Source organism: Mobula birostris, chromosome 29, assembly GCF_030028105.1.
Source record: "Mobula birostris isolate sMobBir1 chromosome 29, sMobBir1.hap1, whole genome shotgun sequence".
In the NCBI taxonomy this organism is placed as follows: domain Eukaryota; kingdom Metazoa; phylum Chordata; class Chondrichthyes; order Myliobatiformes; family Myliobatidae; genus Mobula; species Mobula birostris.
The window spans coordinates 4,047,166-4,063,110 of NC_092398.1; the positions used below are offsets into that span (position 1 = coordinate 4,047,166).

Consider the following 15,945-nt stretch of genomic DNA (forward strand, 5'->3'; position numbering starts at 1 on the left):
ATCCATTTTGCAAATCAGCTGCTATATTTGGTTTGGATTATCTCAACAGCAAACAGATGATCCATTGTTCAGGAACAGAATGAAATCATTATGCCTCACATCCCGTGCTGAAGGATTTAATTGGTCAGCTTCTGCAAATAAACCTTTTCCTTAAACTGTAGCTCAGGAAACTAACTAAAAGCAGGTTTGGCAAATTTATCTGGGGTCCATATGGTTCTGCTGGAAATGCTCTCCTAACTGAGGAGGCACAAGAGTCTCCAGATGCTGGTAATCTGGAGTAACATAATGCTGGCCTGGATTGGGAAAAGCTCCAGAGGGTTGTAAACTCAACCAGCTCCATCAGGGGCATAAGCTTCCCTACCATCAAAGACATCTTCAAAAACTGAGCCTCAAGACGGAGACATCTATCATTAAGGACCCCCACCAGCCAGGACATTGCTACCATCAAGGAGAATGTACAGTAGTACGAAGGCACACACTCAATGTTTTAGAAAGAGCTTCTTCCGTCCATCTTCAGGTTTCTGAACAAGAACCCACAAACATGTACAGTAACACACATCAAAGTTGCTGATGAATGCAGCAGGCCAGGCAGCATCTCTAGGAAGAAGTGCAGTCGACGTTTCGGGCCGAGACCCTTCGTCAGGACTAACTGAAGGAAGAGTGAGTAAGAGATTTGAATGTGGGAGGGGGAGGGGGAGATCCAGAATGATAGGAGAAGACAGGAGGGGGAGGGATGGAGCCAAGAGCTGGACAGGTGATTGGCAAAAGGGATATGAGAGCATCATGGGACAGGAGGCCCAGGGAGAAAGAGAAGGGGGAGGGGGGAAAAACCCAGAGGATGAGAAAGGGGTATAGTGAGAAGGACAGAAGGAGAAAAAGGAGAGAGAGAAAAAGAATGTGTGTATATAAATAAATAACGGATGGGGTACGAGGGGGAGGTGGGGCATTAGCGGAAGTTTGAGAAGTCAATGTTCATGCCATCAGGTTGGAAGCTACCCAGACGGAATATAAGGTGTTGTTCCTCAAACCTGAGTGTGGCTTCATCTTTACAGTAGAGGAGGCCGTGGATAGACATGTCAGAGTGGGAATGGGATGTGGAATTAAAATGTGTGGCCACTGGGAGATCCTGCTTTCTCTGGCGGACATAGCGTAGATGTTCAGCAAAGCGGTCTCCCAGTCTGCATCGGGTCTCACCAATATATAGAAGCCCACATGCACAGTACCTCAGTTTTTCTCTCTGTTTACACTAATTATTGTAACTTACAGTAATTTTTTTTAACGTATTACATTGTACTGGCTCATTCCATGACGTATGTTGATAATAAACCTGATTCTGGGCCTGGAGGAACTCAGCGGTCGGGCAGCATCTATGGAGGGAAGACAGCACTCGTCATTTCAGATAGAGACCCTTCTTCTGTACTGAACGAAAGAGGGGAGAGGGCCAGTATAAAAAGATGGGGGAAGGGGTGGATCCGGATGAGATACACTTTGAGGATGTGTGCTTAGCCCACCTGCTCTATTCTCTCTACACGCAAGACTGTGTGGCTAGACACAGCTCAAACACCAACCGTACATTTGCCAGTGTCGCAACCGTCGCTGGCAGAGCCTCAGATGGTGACGAGAAGGATTACAGGAGTGAGACAGATCAGCTGGTTGAGTGGTGTCACAACAGCAACCTCACCTTCAATATCAGTAAGACCACAGAATTGATTGTGGGACCTCAGGAAAGGGAAATCGAGGGAACCTACACCAGTCCTCGTTAGGATGTCAGTGGTGGAAAGGGTAAGCATTTTCTAGCTCCTGGGTGCCAACATCTTCGAAGAGCTGTCCTGGGCCCAACACATTGATGCAACTATTATTGAAATCAGTGAGGATGAGAGCAGAAGGTGAGTGGGTGCTCAGTGTCATCTGCCTACATTTGACTGATCTCTCTCTCCCTCTTGCTTCCTGGTGATGGAGGAAGGTGACAGCGCTTGACTTGACTTTCTACCTCTCACTTGATGCTGCCGGAGGATGGTGCTAGAGTTCTTGGGTTTTGGGCAAGGTTCAATCGCTGCGGTTTGTGCTTTGGACTCTGACGCTATGATGTGCTTCTGGTTTCTGGTTGCTTTCCTATTCTCTGCGCCCTCCTATTTTGTGTGATTTTGATTGGGACAGACTGGCTGTGGGGCCTGCAGCCGATAAACTGCACAGCACTAAACTAAACTGAACATTCCCAGACCTTTTCAATGACCCTGCGGTTTCATGTTTTCTATTCTGTTTTATTGCTCATTTTTTGCTGTTTGCGTGATTTCTTTTTTTTGCAACTTGGGTGCTTGACGTTTTTTTTAACGTGTTCCATGGTGTTTCTTTGTTCCGTGGCACGCCAGCAGCTGTTTTCATTAGAAGCTTAAGGAGGTTTGATTTGTCACCAAAGACACTGGCAAATTTCTACAGATCTACCATGGAGAGCATTGTGACTGGATGCCTCACTGCCTGGTATGGAGCTGCCAATGGAAAGGATCTGAAGTTCAAGTTCATTGCCATTCAAATCTACACATGTATACAACTAAATGAAAGAATGTTCCTCTGGGACCAATGTGCAACATACAGCACATCAAATAAGATTAACACAATAATATTAACAGATAATTCAACAGGTCTGACTATCTAATCTGTCTATCTGACTACCTAACTATCTATTTCTCTATCTGACTATCTATCTATCCATCTGACTATCCCCCTGATTTAATCATGGTCTAATCACAGGACAATTTACAATGACCAATTAACCAACCGACCAGTACGTGTTTGGCCTGTGGGAGGAAACCAAGGCTCCCAGAGGAAACCTACACAGTTATGGGGAGAACGTACAAACTCTGTGCAGGCAGTAGCAAGAATATTAGCAATTATGGCCATTTTTAAGGATGCACCGTACTGTTGCTGCGAAACAACAAATGACATGATGTGCCAGTGATAATAAACTGATTTCCCACACCGACATGTCTGTCCACAATTAAATGCAACCAAGAGGAAAGCACCTTGTATTCCACCTGGGCACTCTCCATCCTGGTGGTATGAACATTGAATTCTCAAACTGCTGTTGACTGCTCCCCTTCTGTCCCTTTCCTTCTTTCCCGGCCCCTATCACCAGATCTCATTCCCCTCCACCGCCATTTCCATCCGCCCATCACCCACACACTCCTCCCATTGGCCACATCCCCATTCCATTGTCCACCTTCTCCTCCTATCAGATTTCAGCTTCAGCCCTTTGTCTCTTTGCCTATCATCTCCTGGCTTCTTACTTTCCTATTCTCTGCTCCCGCCTCCCTCACCTGTCAATCACCCTGGATCGACCTATCACTTGCCAGCTGTTGCCCCAACCATCTGACCCCATGGGCAGAACATATAAACTCCTTACGGAGAGTGGGGGGGATTTAACCCAGGTCGCTGGTGGTCTGATAGCATTATTCTAAACTTCTATAGATGTGTGATGGAGACTGTATTGACACAGCCTGCTACGGAATCACCAATGCCCTCACAAAAAGTCTTACAAAAAGTAGTAGATATGGACAAAAACAACAGGAATTCTGCAGATGCTGGAAATTCAAGCAACACACATTAAAGTTGCTGGTGAACGCAGCAGGCCAGGCAGCATCTCTAGGAAGAGGTGCAGTCGACATTTCAGGCCGAGACCCTTCGTCAGGACTAACTGAAGGAAGAGCTAGTAACAGATTTGAAAGTTGGAGAGGGAGGGGGAGATCCAAAATGTTAGGAGAAGACAGGAGGGGGAGGGATGGAGCCAAGAGCTGGACAGGTGATAGGCAAAAGGGGATACGAGAGGATCATGGGACAGGAGGTCCGGGAAGAAAGACGGGGGAGGGGGGGGAACCCCAGAGGATGGGCAAGAGGTATATTCAGAGGGACAGAGGGAGAAAAAGGAGAGTGAGAGAAAGAATGTGTGCATAAAAATAAGTAACAGATGGGGTACAAGGGGGAGGTGGGGCCTAGCGGAAGTTAGAGAAGTCGATGTTCATGCCATCAGGTTGGAAGCTACCTAGACAGAATATAAGGTGTTGTTCCTCCAACCTGAGTGTGGCTTCATCTTTACAGTAGAGGAGGCCGTGGATAGACATGTCAGAATGGGAATGGGATGTGGAATTAAAATGTGTGGCCACTGGGAGATCCTGCTTTCTCTGGCGGACATAGCGTAGATGTTCAGCAAAGCGGTCTCCCAGTCTGCGTCGGGTCTCGCCAATATATAAAAGGCCACATCGGGAGCACCGGACGCAGTATATCACCACAGTCGACTCACAGGTGAAGTGTTGCCTCACTTGGAAGGACTGTTTGGGGCCCTGAATGGTGGTAAGGGAGGAAGTGTAAGGGCATGTGTAGCACTTGTTCCGCTTACACGGATAAGCGCCAGGAGGGAGATCAGTGGGGAGGGATGGGGGGGACGAATGGACAAGGGAGTTGTGTAGGGAGCAATCCCTGTGGAATGCAGAGGGGGGGGGAGGGAAAGATGTGCTTAGTGGTGGGATCCCGTTGGAGGTGGCGGAAGTTACGGAGAATAATATGTTGGACCCGGAGGCTGGTGGGGTGGTAGGTGACGACCAGGGGAACCCTATTCCTAGTGGGGTGGCGGGAGGATGGAGTGAGAGCAGATGTACGTGAAATGGAGGAGATGCGTTTAAGAGCAGAGTTGATAGTGGAGGAAGGCAACACCTTATATTCCGTCTGGGTAGCCTCCAACCTGATGGCATGAACATCGACTTCTCTAACTTCCGCTAGGCCCCACCTCCCCCTCGTACCCCATCTGTTAATTATTTTTATGCACACATTCTTTCTCTCACTCTCCTTTTTCTCCCTCTGTCCCTCTGAATATACCTCTTGCCGATCCTCTGGGTTCCCCCCCCCCCGTCTTTCTTCCCAGACCTCCTGTCCCATGATCCTCTCGTATCCCCTTTTGCCTATCACCTGCCCAGCTCTTGGCTCCATCCCTCCCCCTCCTGTCTTCCCCTATCATTTTGGATCTCCCCCTCCCCCTCCAACTTTCAAATCCCTTACTCACTCTTCCTTCAGTTAGTCCTGACGAAGGGTCTCGGCCTGAAACGTCGACTGCACCTCTTCCTGGAGATGCTGCCTGGCCTGCTGCGTTCACCAGCAACTTTGATGTGTGTTGCTTAGATATGGACAAGTCCATCATAGGTGAAGTTGGTTCTTTTCAAAGCCAACAAACTTCTATAGATGTGTAGTGGAGAGTGTATTGACTGGTTGCATCACAGCCTGGTATGGAAACACCAATGCCCTTGAATGGAAAATCCTATGAGAAGTACTGGATACGGCCCAGTCCATCACGGGTAAAGCCCTCCCCACCATTGAGCACATCTTCATGCAGCACTGTTGCATCATCAGGAACCCCCACCATTGAGACCATGCTCTTTTCTGGCTGTTGTCATCAAGAAGAAGATACAGGAGACTCAGGACTCTCACCACCAGGTTCAGGAACAGTTACTACCCCTCAACCATCAGGCTCTTGAACCAAAGGGGATAACTTCACTTGTCCATCACTGAAATGTTCCCACAACCAATCGACTCACTTTCAAGGACACATATTTGTTTTGCCGGATCATTGGCTTAATCCAAAAACCCCTGCCTACCTAACCAAATTGCAATCAGGCAGGAAGGTACAAGGGCCTCAGGTCCCACACCACCGGGTTCAGGAACATTTATGACCCTTCAGTCATCAGGGTCCTGAACCAGCACAGATAACTTCACTGGCTTCACCTGTGAGCTGATTCCACAACCTATAGTCTCACTTCCGCGGACTCGTTACAACTCGTTCTCAGGATTACTTATTTGTATTTGCTCAGTTAATCTTCTTTCGCACAGTGTTTGCTTGTCAGTCTTTGCGTAGTGGGGTTTTCAGTGATTCTGTTGTATTCCTGTGAATGCCCGCAGGAAAATGAATCTCGGGGTTGTATATGGTGACATAGGCGTACTTTAATAATAAACTTATTTTGAACTTTTGAACTTCAAACTTTGAAAATTGCCTAGGAGCAGCTGCTGGGAAGGAAACTGATCTTTGTGTGGTGTGATTGCCACGATGGGGTCTACAGTGGGTGGGGAAGTGTTCTAGAGGGAATCCATGCACAAAAGGGGGTTAACTGTTTCTGAAGGTTTTTAAGCCCATTACATTTGTTCTTTTATCAGTTGTTCCCGCATCTTTTTGTGTAGTATTAGTCTTTTAATAATATTTATAAACCTCCCTAGGACAGGAATCCTTGGAGCTTGAATTGATCCTTATCCTGGAATGATAAAGTACTTTCTCTTCCCAGAAATGCTGTGTATTGCAAAGGACGCGGACAATCTGACAGACTGCACTATCTACAATGAGTCTTCGACATGTAACGGTAAGAGACTCTTATACGGTGAAGTGAATCCGAAAAGGATTCCATAGTTACGAGAGATTCTGCAGCTACACACACACACACACACACACACACACACACACACACACACACACACACAACACCAAGTCAGGCAAGGTCTATGGAGAGTAATAAACGGTAGACGTTTCAGGATGAAACCCTTCTTAAAGAGGCCTGGAACATCAATGGTTAATTTCCCTCCATTGATGACACCAGTAGGAACAAACTGAAAGGTCACACAGAGTTGGTGTTCGAAATCAAAATTAGGTTTAACATCACCGGCATGTGTCGTGAAATTTGTTAACTTCGCAGCAGCAGTTCAGTGCAATACATAATATAGAAGAAGAAAATAATAATAAATAAGTAAATCATTTACAGTATATGTATATTAAATAGATTAAAAAATGTGCAAAAAGCAGAAATACTATATATTAAAAAAGTGAGGTAGTGTTCACTGGAATTGGATGACTGGCATACGACTTGAAATTTGTTGTCTTTGCAGCAACAGTTCAATGCAATACATAATCAATATAGAAAATCAATCAATCACAGTAAGTATATATGTGTTTATTAAATAGTTAAATTAAAAATAGTGGAAAAACAAAAGTGAGGTGGAGTTCATGGGTTCATTGTCCATTCAGAAATGAGATGGCAGAGGGGAAGAAGCTGTCCCTGAATCACTGAGTGTGTGTCTTCAGGCTTCTGTACCTCCTCCCTGATGATAACAATGAGAACAAGGTATGTCCTGTGTGATGGGGGTCCTTAATAATGGACGCTGCCTTTCTAAGGCATCGCTCCTTGAAGATGTCTTGGATACCATGGAGGCTAGTGACCATAATGGAGCTGACTAGTTTTACAACTTTCTGTGGCTTCTTTTGATCCTGGGCAGTAGTTCCCTCCCACCCCCCGCCCCCCCCCCCCCCCAATAGCCAAGAGTGATGCAGCCTGTCAGAATACTCTTCACGGTACATCTGTATGGGCTTTATTAAAGACTGCTGTGCACCAGGAGCAGAGCCACCCGAGCTTGACTTTGGTACAGATTTTGCATTCTCATTTGACGAGATTACCAGCAAAACTCCATTTTGGATAACAGAATGGTGGCTACAGCAAGACTTAATAAAGTAACAGAGTAGGTTCTGGTTATACAGTAAAGTGATTATCCAGAGGTCTAACAGCAAATCCAATCGTGTTACAACAATGGGTGCATGTTATCATTTAATGAAGTTCATGAAAAGGAGGTCGTTGCTACTGCCTTCCTTGTCTCTACTCAATCCAATTTTTCAAGTCAAGTCAAGTTTAATGTCATTTAACTATATACATGTATACCGACAAAGGAGACAACGTCTCTCTGAATCAGGGTGTAAACCACAGTAGTATACATAACATACAAAACACAAAATAACTTATGAAAGTAAGAATTAGAATCTACAGATGGATTATGCATAAGTAAACAAAGTAAAGTGCATAAATTAAATATTGTCGGATACAGAACAGATTAACCAATGTGGCAGGGAGTTCAGAAGCCTAATGGCCTGAGGGAAGAAACTGTTTCCCATCCTGACTGTTCTTGTTTTTATGTACCAGAATCTCCTGCGTGATGGTAGAAAGTCAAAGAGGGTGCTGGATGGATGGGTGGGATCCCTGATAATACTAAGGGCCCTGCATATGCAGCGCTCCTGATAAATGTCCCCGATGGATGGTAGAGAGATGGCCGTTCTCACAGTCCCTTGTAGGGACTTCTGCTCTGATGCTCGGCTGCTCCCATACCAGATGGAGATGCAACTTGTCAGGACAATCTCAATGGTGCTCCTGTAACATTCCGTTATGATGGGGGGTGGGGAGGGAGCCTCACTTGCCTCAGACTCCTCAGGAAGACTGCTGTGCCTTCTTCTTCAGGAAGCTGAGATTGAGGGACCAGGTGAGGTTATTCTCAGCTACTCCTAAAATTTCTATTACAATAATGGGTGCCTGCTGTAACATAATTAGTGAATTTACTAGAACTTGGGGCTCATCGCTGCTACAAGTCTATACATCTAGGGCAATACCCTTTTCTACAGGAAGTTTTGTTCTGTGTGCAGGATGGTGGAGGTTTGCAGAGGAGAGAGACTCAAAAGTTTGTGCATAAGCAGCCATCTTGTTAACGGGTTTGGTTTAGTAAGGCATTTTAATGAAGTTTGGGAATAATATCAGTGGGTATTTCCTTGCTTGATCTGTGTGGGTTTAGATTAGGGGTTCCCAGCCCGGGGTCCTTCGACCCCTTGCTTAATGGTATTGGTCCTACGCATAAAAAAGTTGGGAACCCCTGCTCTTGGCTGTGCACATCACTGTTACCACATCAGCACAATTCACGTCCCTAGTTAACTAGTTATTAGTCCTTACTGTTCTTTGTCCTAGCCGGCCGGTGGTGTAGTGATATCAGTTCCAGAGTTTGAGGCAAGTGGTCCCTGGTTCAAATCTGACCAGCTCCTTTTTCGCTTTCCATCCGTGCTGGGTTGAGCATCGAGCTAGCAACTCAACCTCGTAAAAAAACAGACAAAATGTTATCGAAATGACAAGGTTGCCGCCCGATGTGCCTCAAGGCACGGAAAGGATCGATAATTTGTTCCCCTACAACAGTACCTGCCTTACTGAGTTTGTGTTTATTCACTTTGGTTTGGAGTCCTGGTGCCACGCACGATGTTAAAAGAAACAACTATTATACGGCCTTTGTTTCTACCCCTGAGTTCCTTTAATGTTGCCATGGTCATATCGAGCTATGGGATGTCCCTGTGTGATCCACCTGTCAGATTATTATCATGCTCAATCTTTCAAATAAATTATATTTCAAACATTTTGAAAGTTATACTATTTCAGATAAGTAATAATTGGCCACAAATGGGACTTCCCGGTGGTCAAACATTTTAATTCTGATTCCCATTCCCGTTCTGACATATCAGTCCGTGACACCCTCTTGTGCAAAGAAGAGGCCACCCCCAGTGTGAAGGAGCAACACCTTATACTCCATCTGGGTAGCCTCCAACCTGATGGCATGAATGTTGATTTCTCCTTCCAGTGAATAAATTTTTCCCCCTCCACCCTCTTCCTCTATTCTCCACTCTGACCTTTTACCTCTTTTCATCTGTCTATACCTCCCCCGGGTCCTCTCCTCTTTCCCTTTCTCCTGTGGTCCACTCTCCTCTCCTATCAGATTCCTTCCTCTCCAGCCCTTGACCTTTCCCACCCATCTGGCTTCACCTCTCACCTTCCAGCTATCCTCCTTCTCCTCTCCCCGCATTTTTATTCTGGCATCTCCCCCTCCCCCCATTTCTCTGTCCTGAAGAAGGGTCTCGGCCTGAAATGTCGACTGTTTACTCTTTTCCATAGATGCTGCCTGACCTGCTGAGTTCCTCCAGCATTTTGTGTGTGAGTTGTTCTGGATTTCCAGCATCTGCAGACCTCCTCATCTCTATAATATTTAATGCTGGTAGGGCAGTGGTACTAATGGCACTCTGTTTCTTCCAAGACACTTTCGACCTCCTTGCTATTCCATCTTTCACCAATTTCTAAAAAGTTGCTGTATCAGGTCAAATATTATAATACTCAGAGCCCGTAACATTTGGTGGGTTTAAAGAAGAGTGATCAGTCTGGAAGGTTCACCTTCTCTCATGTTGTAATATATCTCCAGCATTCTTGGCTCTTTGGTTCTCAGCATCTGCTCAATTTTGCACTTGGGATGAACTTTGCCCTCTGCACTTCAAAAATCAGAATCAAGTTTAATATCTTTGTGGCAGCAATACAATGAAACACATAGAATAGAGAAAAACTGTGAATTACAGCATATATATATTAGTTAATTTAAATAAGCAGTGCAAAAAATAGAAATCAAAAAGTAGTGAGGTAGTGTTCATGGGTTCAACGTCCATTCAGAAATCGGGAAGGCAGAGGGGAAGAAGCTGTTCCTGAATCGTTGAGTGTGTGCCTCCAGGCTCCTGTACCTCCTCCCTGATGGTAGGGGAAGAAACTGCCCCTGAATCATTGAGTGTGTGCCTTCAGGCTCCTGTACCTCCTCCCAGATTGTAGCAATGAAAGAGGGCGTGTCCTGGGTGATGGGGGTCTTGAATGATGGACGCTGCCTTTTTGGGTCATCGCTCCTTGACGATGTCCTGGATACTACGGAGGCTTGAACCCAGGATGGAGGTGACATAGCAGCTGACTCTGCAGCTAGTTTCGATCCTGTGCTGCTCTCGCCCCACACCCCCCCATACCGAATAGTGTTGCAGCCAGTTAGAATGCTCTCCTCAACACATCTGCTGAAATCTTTGAGTGTCTTTGGTGACATATCAAATCTCCTCAAACTCCAAATGAAATACAGCCACCGTCATGCCTTCTTGGTAGCTGCATCAATATGTTGAGTCCAGGTTACATCCTTAGAAATGTTGACTCCCAGGAGCTTGAAGTTGCTCACTCTTTCCACTTTGGATGGACTGTGCCCGAATTTGCGCTCAGGATGGAATTCCGAAGAATGAGAGGAGATCTTAGAGAAACATATAAAATTATGAAAGGGATAGATTGATAGAGACAAGAAAGTTGTTCCCAGGTAGGTGAGACTAGAACTAGGGGACATAGCCTCAAGGTTCGGGGGAATAGATTTAGGATGGAGATGAGGAGGAACTGCTTTTCCCAGAGAGTGGTGAATCTATGGAATTCTCTGCCCAGTGAAGCAGTGGAAGCTAGCTCAGTAAATATATTTAAGACAAGGCTGGATAGATTTTTGCAGAGTAGGGGAATTAAGGATTTGGGGGGAAAAGCAGGTGGGTGGAGATGAGTCCATGGTCAGATCAGACATGATCTTATTGAATGGTGGAGCAGGCTCAACGGGCCAGATGGCCGACTCCTGCTCCTATTTCTTATGTTCTTATCCTTGAATTTGCATTTGAGTTGGACTTTGCTGGATTTTGCACTTGGGTTACTTCCCTTCCCAAGGTCCAGTAGGGAGGAGCTAAGGTTTTATCAGAACTAGAGAGTTGGAAGCAAGCATGACAAATTAGAGAGGAGAGTGTCTGAGATGTGTGTGGGGGGAAGATCAAGAGTGGATGACACAAGTGATAGTGTACCATCTGAGAAGGCAGTGAAGACTTAATTATGCCCGTCCCAAAGAGGTGTAAATGAGGCTGTTGGCTAGATGGATTCTCTCTGGAGCAATGGGAAATCTTCCAAAAGATTTGGCTAAAAATCCTCTTTAGTCCATCTGGTTTTAAGGTTTAAATCAATTGAAGTTACTACTTGTTCCTGAGCAAGTGTATTTTGGACTTGTGAACAAGCATTTTTTTACCCCAAGGAGAGCAGAAAATTAAGGAGCTGCCTTGGCTTCCTTACTGTGGCAACATTAGCTGGCTTTGATCTTTTACCATCACCCCTCGAGTCCATCCTTGCCCATCCCAGAGCAGCAGTCTTGGTGGTGTAGAAGGTTGTCGATGGTTACAACGGGACATGGATAGGATGCAGAGCTGGGCTAAGAAGCAACAGATGGAGTTCAGAGCAACACATGCGAAACACCGGAGGAACTCAGCAGCCCAGGCAGCGTCTATGGAAATGAATAAACAGTCAACATTTCGAGCTGAGCCCCTTCTGAGAAGGAAGGGGGAAGACGCCAGAATAAAAAGGTGCAGGGAAGGGGAAAGAGCTGGGATGTGGTAGGTGCATCAACATGGAGTAGATGGGCTGAAGGGCCTGTTTCTGTGCTGTACTTTTCTACGACTCTATAACACAGGACGTCAATAGGGGTTGGAGGAGCAACACTTCAGATTCAGTCTCCAACATGAGGGTCGCTTTCTCTAACTTCCAATACTTTCTGCCCCTCACCCTTCTCCCTTTCTCCATTCAACAGTCTGATTTCCCTTTCACCCTTTCTCCTTACCTGCCTATCACCTCCCTTTTTACCCTCCTCCTCTTTCTCCCAAGGTCCATTCTCCTCCCCTATCAGATTCCTTCCTCTTCAGCCCTTTACCTCTTCCACCTATCACCTCCCAGCTTCTCACTTCATCCCCACCCACCCATTTCCCCCCCCGCACCTGGTCTCACCTATCACCTGCCAGCCTGTACTCATCTCCCCATCCCCACAACTTCTTATTCTGGCTTCTGCCCTCTTTCTTTCCTGTCCTGATGAAGGGTCTCGGCCTGAAACATTGATTCTTTATTCGTTTCCATAGACGCTGCCTGACCTGCTGAGATCCTCCAGCATTTTGTGTGTGCATGTGTTGATCAGCATTCTGATGTTTCTATTGGCTTTAAGACAGCCGGTTGTTTTAAATTGGGTGGCAGGTTGGAGATACGCCTCTACCAAAGGAGGTGTAAGGCGTTCCTTCCCTCTGCTGGCTTGCTGGTCACCCTTGGGCAAGGTGTATCACCAACTTAGCGCCTTCCCCCCTCGATCAGGGCCTTGTGAAACCATGGAGCAGGTGGTGGATGGTCGTATGAGCAGCTGGTGCATATCACAAGTCCTGGAAGGACTGGGAAGGGGGAAGGATCTAGAGTGAGGTGAAGGGAGGTAAAAGTACAAGCTGGAAGGTGATGGGTGGGTCCAGGTGAGGACAGAAGGTGGGTGAGTGGGGTGAAATGGGGAGGTGATAGGTGGGAAAGGTCAAGGGCTGAAGAAGAAGGATTCTAATTGGAAAGGGAGTGGATCATGGGAGAAAGGGAAGGAGGAGGGGACCCAGGGGGAGGTGATGGGCAGGTGACTAGAAGAGAAGGGATAAGATGGGAGCCAGAATAAGGAATGGAAAAAGAAAGGAGGAGGAGGAGGAGAAATTACCAGAAGTTAGAGAAATCATTGTTTATGTCGGCAGGATGGAGGCTACCCAACTGGAATATGAGGTGTTGCTCCTCCAACTTGAGAGTAATTTTATTGTAGCCAGAAGCGAGATATTCCTGAGCAACTCTCAAAAAATACTGGAGGATCTCAGCAGGTCAAGCAGCATCTGTGGAGAGGAATAAACAAGGATCGTTTCAGGCCGAGACCCTTCTTCAGGCCTGGAAAGGAAGGGAAAAGATGACAGAATAAAAAGGTGGGGGGGAGGGGAAAGAGGTGATAGGTGAAGCCAGGTGGGTGGGAAAGGTCAGGAGAGGAGAGTGAACCACAGGAGAAAGGGAAGGAGGAGGGGGCCCAGGGGGAGGTGATAGGCAGGTGAGGCCAGAGTGTGGGGGGGGGGGGTGGAAGAGAGTGGATGAGAGGAGGGGGAGGTGGGGAAATATTTTTTTACTGGAAGAAGAAATCACCGTTCATGCCATCAGCTTGGATATGCCTGACCCTTTTCTCCAGTGAGTTTGGTTTTGGATGCAGAATGGTAGGTGTTTGTAAAGGAGTTATGCCTAAGAGAATTCAAAAGTTAGTGCATTAACAGTCCTTGTTTAGGACTAACCTAAAACGGGGTTGGTTTAGTAAGGCATTTTAATGAAGATTGCAAATGTATTCGTGGGTATTTCCTTGCTTGATCTGGGTTGGTTTTGATCACAGCTTCCCAATGCGGGGTCCACCTACCCCTCACTGATGGTATTGGCCCATGGCATAAAAAAGATTGGCAAGCCTTGGTTTAGATGGTCAACATGGCGATTCATATCTGTTCTGAAACTAACCGGAAATAATCCATTGAATTTTTGTAGGTTAAATAATTTTCAATTAATTGCCTATAACATTTATAAAGCTCGTCCCTTTTACCTCCTCTTTCGGTTAAGGTGGAGTTGCTTTGTATTCCTGATCGATTTTTTTAAGTTACTATCCCCTTCTCAGTATGAGATCTTCGTTCTCTAGATGAAAGGTTATTGGATATTTATGACACATTGCAGCATCTTATGACTGATTGCTCCATTTTAATCCAGTTCAGCTGATTTATGAAAGTGTTTTAAACACCGCAGAAATTTCATCGATCCTTCAGTGGTGCTTTGTTTATGGGGAAAGTATTGTGGTACCATTATCTTCTGCATTTCTTTTCCTTAATAACTGTCAAGAGTGCTGCAGTAATTAACATTTTGAGGGGGTGGATATACTTTCATAAGTGATTCACCAGGAAATCTGTCAATGAAGAAGTTGAGAGTCTCAGGAAAGAGAAATGCAGCGAATTTGAGGGATCAGAAGAAATTTTACAATAAGATTTGTCTCCTGTGGGTAACTGCTTGGAAGAATGGATAATCAGCAAACTTATTTGTTTCAGTTAAAGTCAGAATTGCATCTGTACGGAACATTCCTGTAAATATAACTATTATCTCCTCAGTTCTACAGCTAACCTCTGTTCCAACCACCACCATCACTAGCACCACGACCGTCTCCAGTACTACAGGTAAAATCAAACAACTGACATATTACCCCAGTGGAATAAAGCAAGTATTATATATTGATTAGACTATACTAAGCCTGCCTCACTGGTAGAGCTGAAGAGCAGCCCGAGTGTTGGCTGACTTTGCTTAAAGCTGCCTCCTTTCAATGGGAGAAGGGAATTCTCTCAATGCGGTTCCATCTGGAGTTGGGAATGGGAAAATGTATTTGGAGTACTTTCCAAATTCCAGCACTGCAGATTCACCATCCTCTGGCTAAAGAAATTCCTTCTCATCTCTGTTCTAAAGGGACGTCCTTCTTTTCTAAGGGTTTGCCCTCTGGTCCTAGACCCTCCCGCTATTAGAAACATCTCCAAATCCAATCTATCTATATTGCACAAACTCAAACATTTCTGCCTAACCAGGGCCTCATGGATGTTGGTGCTTTATTGTCCTCAATGACTTTCCGTGTTTAAGGATTGAGGGAGGCTTGCTTTCCCTGGTTTTGTGGACTCTGAGGTCAGAGGCAGACTGTCCCCCTTCCCCCAACAGATGGAACTGGAGGGACCTGATTGGGTGGATGGTTTGTGAGATGTCCTGCGCCTGCTGTTTACCCAGGGCTTTTTTTTTGTGTGTGGTCCTGATGAATGGCCTCTGATTTCCCAGTGCCACCTTGAGCGATCTCAGGGTTATGGGACAGACGTTCTCGGGTATTAGTGAAGTTGGTGGTTCCCTTCAGGGAGGATACGAGCACGTCCTTGAAATTTTCCCTCTGTCAGTTCCTGAATAGGCACATGGAGGATTATGTGGGAGGGAAGAGTTAGGTTGATCTTAGAGTAGGTTAAGTGTTTGGCACAAAGTGGTGGGCCGAAGCACCTGAATTGTGCTGTAAGGTTCTAAATTCTGCGTTTGCCTGACATTATTTCTCATTACTGAGCTTGAAATAGGAAGCCTGGTGGATGAGTGAGTGGAGAGGCCTGCTCAATGTTCTGGTTCGTTGTAACTAGGGCCTTCAGGTCCCTGCTGGGGGCAGTCCCCGTCTCAGAAATGTCTCAGGGCACAGGCCCACCGGTCCGAGGTCCTGACCGCCAATTATTCCTTTCCTTAACTGACCCAAAGGCTGTGCTATTGTGTACTGAGGGGCAGTGATGGATTTTACTGGTGTGTACTGAGGGGCAGTGATGGATTTTACTGGTGTGTACTGAGGGGCAGTGATGGATTTTACTGGTGTCTGTCTGTGTCAGAAGGT

General features: G+C 46.0%; 1 protein-coding gene across 3 annotated transcripts in view; it reads left to right on the forward strand.

Annotated features, from left to right (window-relative positions):
• The window catches only part of cd164l2 (CD164 sialomucin-like 2), an 81,050-nt gene that overhangs the window by 40,231 nt on the left and 24,874 nt on the right, over positions 1–15,945 (forward strand). For all 3 annotated transcript variants that reach the window (XM_072246449.1, XM_072246450.1, XM_072246452.1), the window contains exons 3-4: positions 6,318–6,392; positions 14,657–14,722. In XM_072246449.1, coding sequence (XP_072102550.1) covers positions 6,318–6,392; positions 14,657–14,722 — 141 coding nt within the window. The remainder of the gene's footprint in view (positions 1–6,317; positions 6,393–14,656; positions 14,723–15,945) is intronic.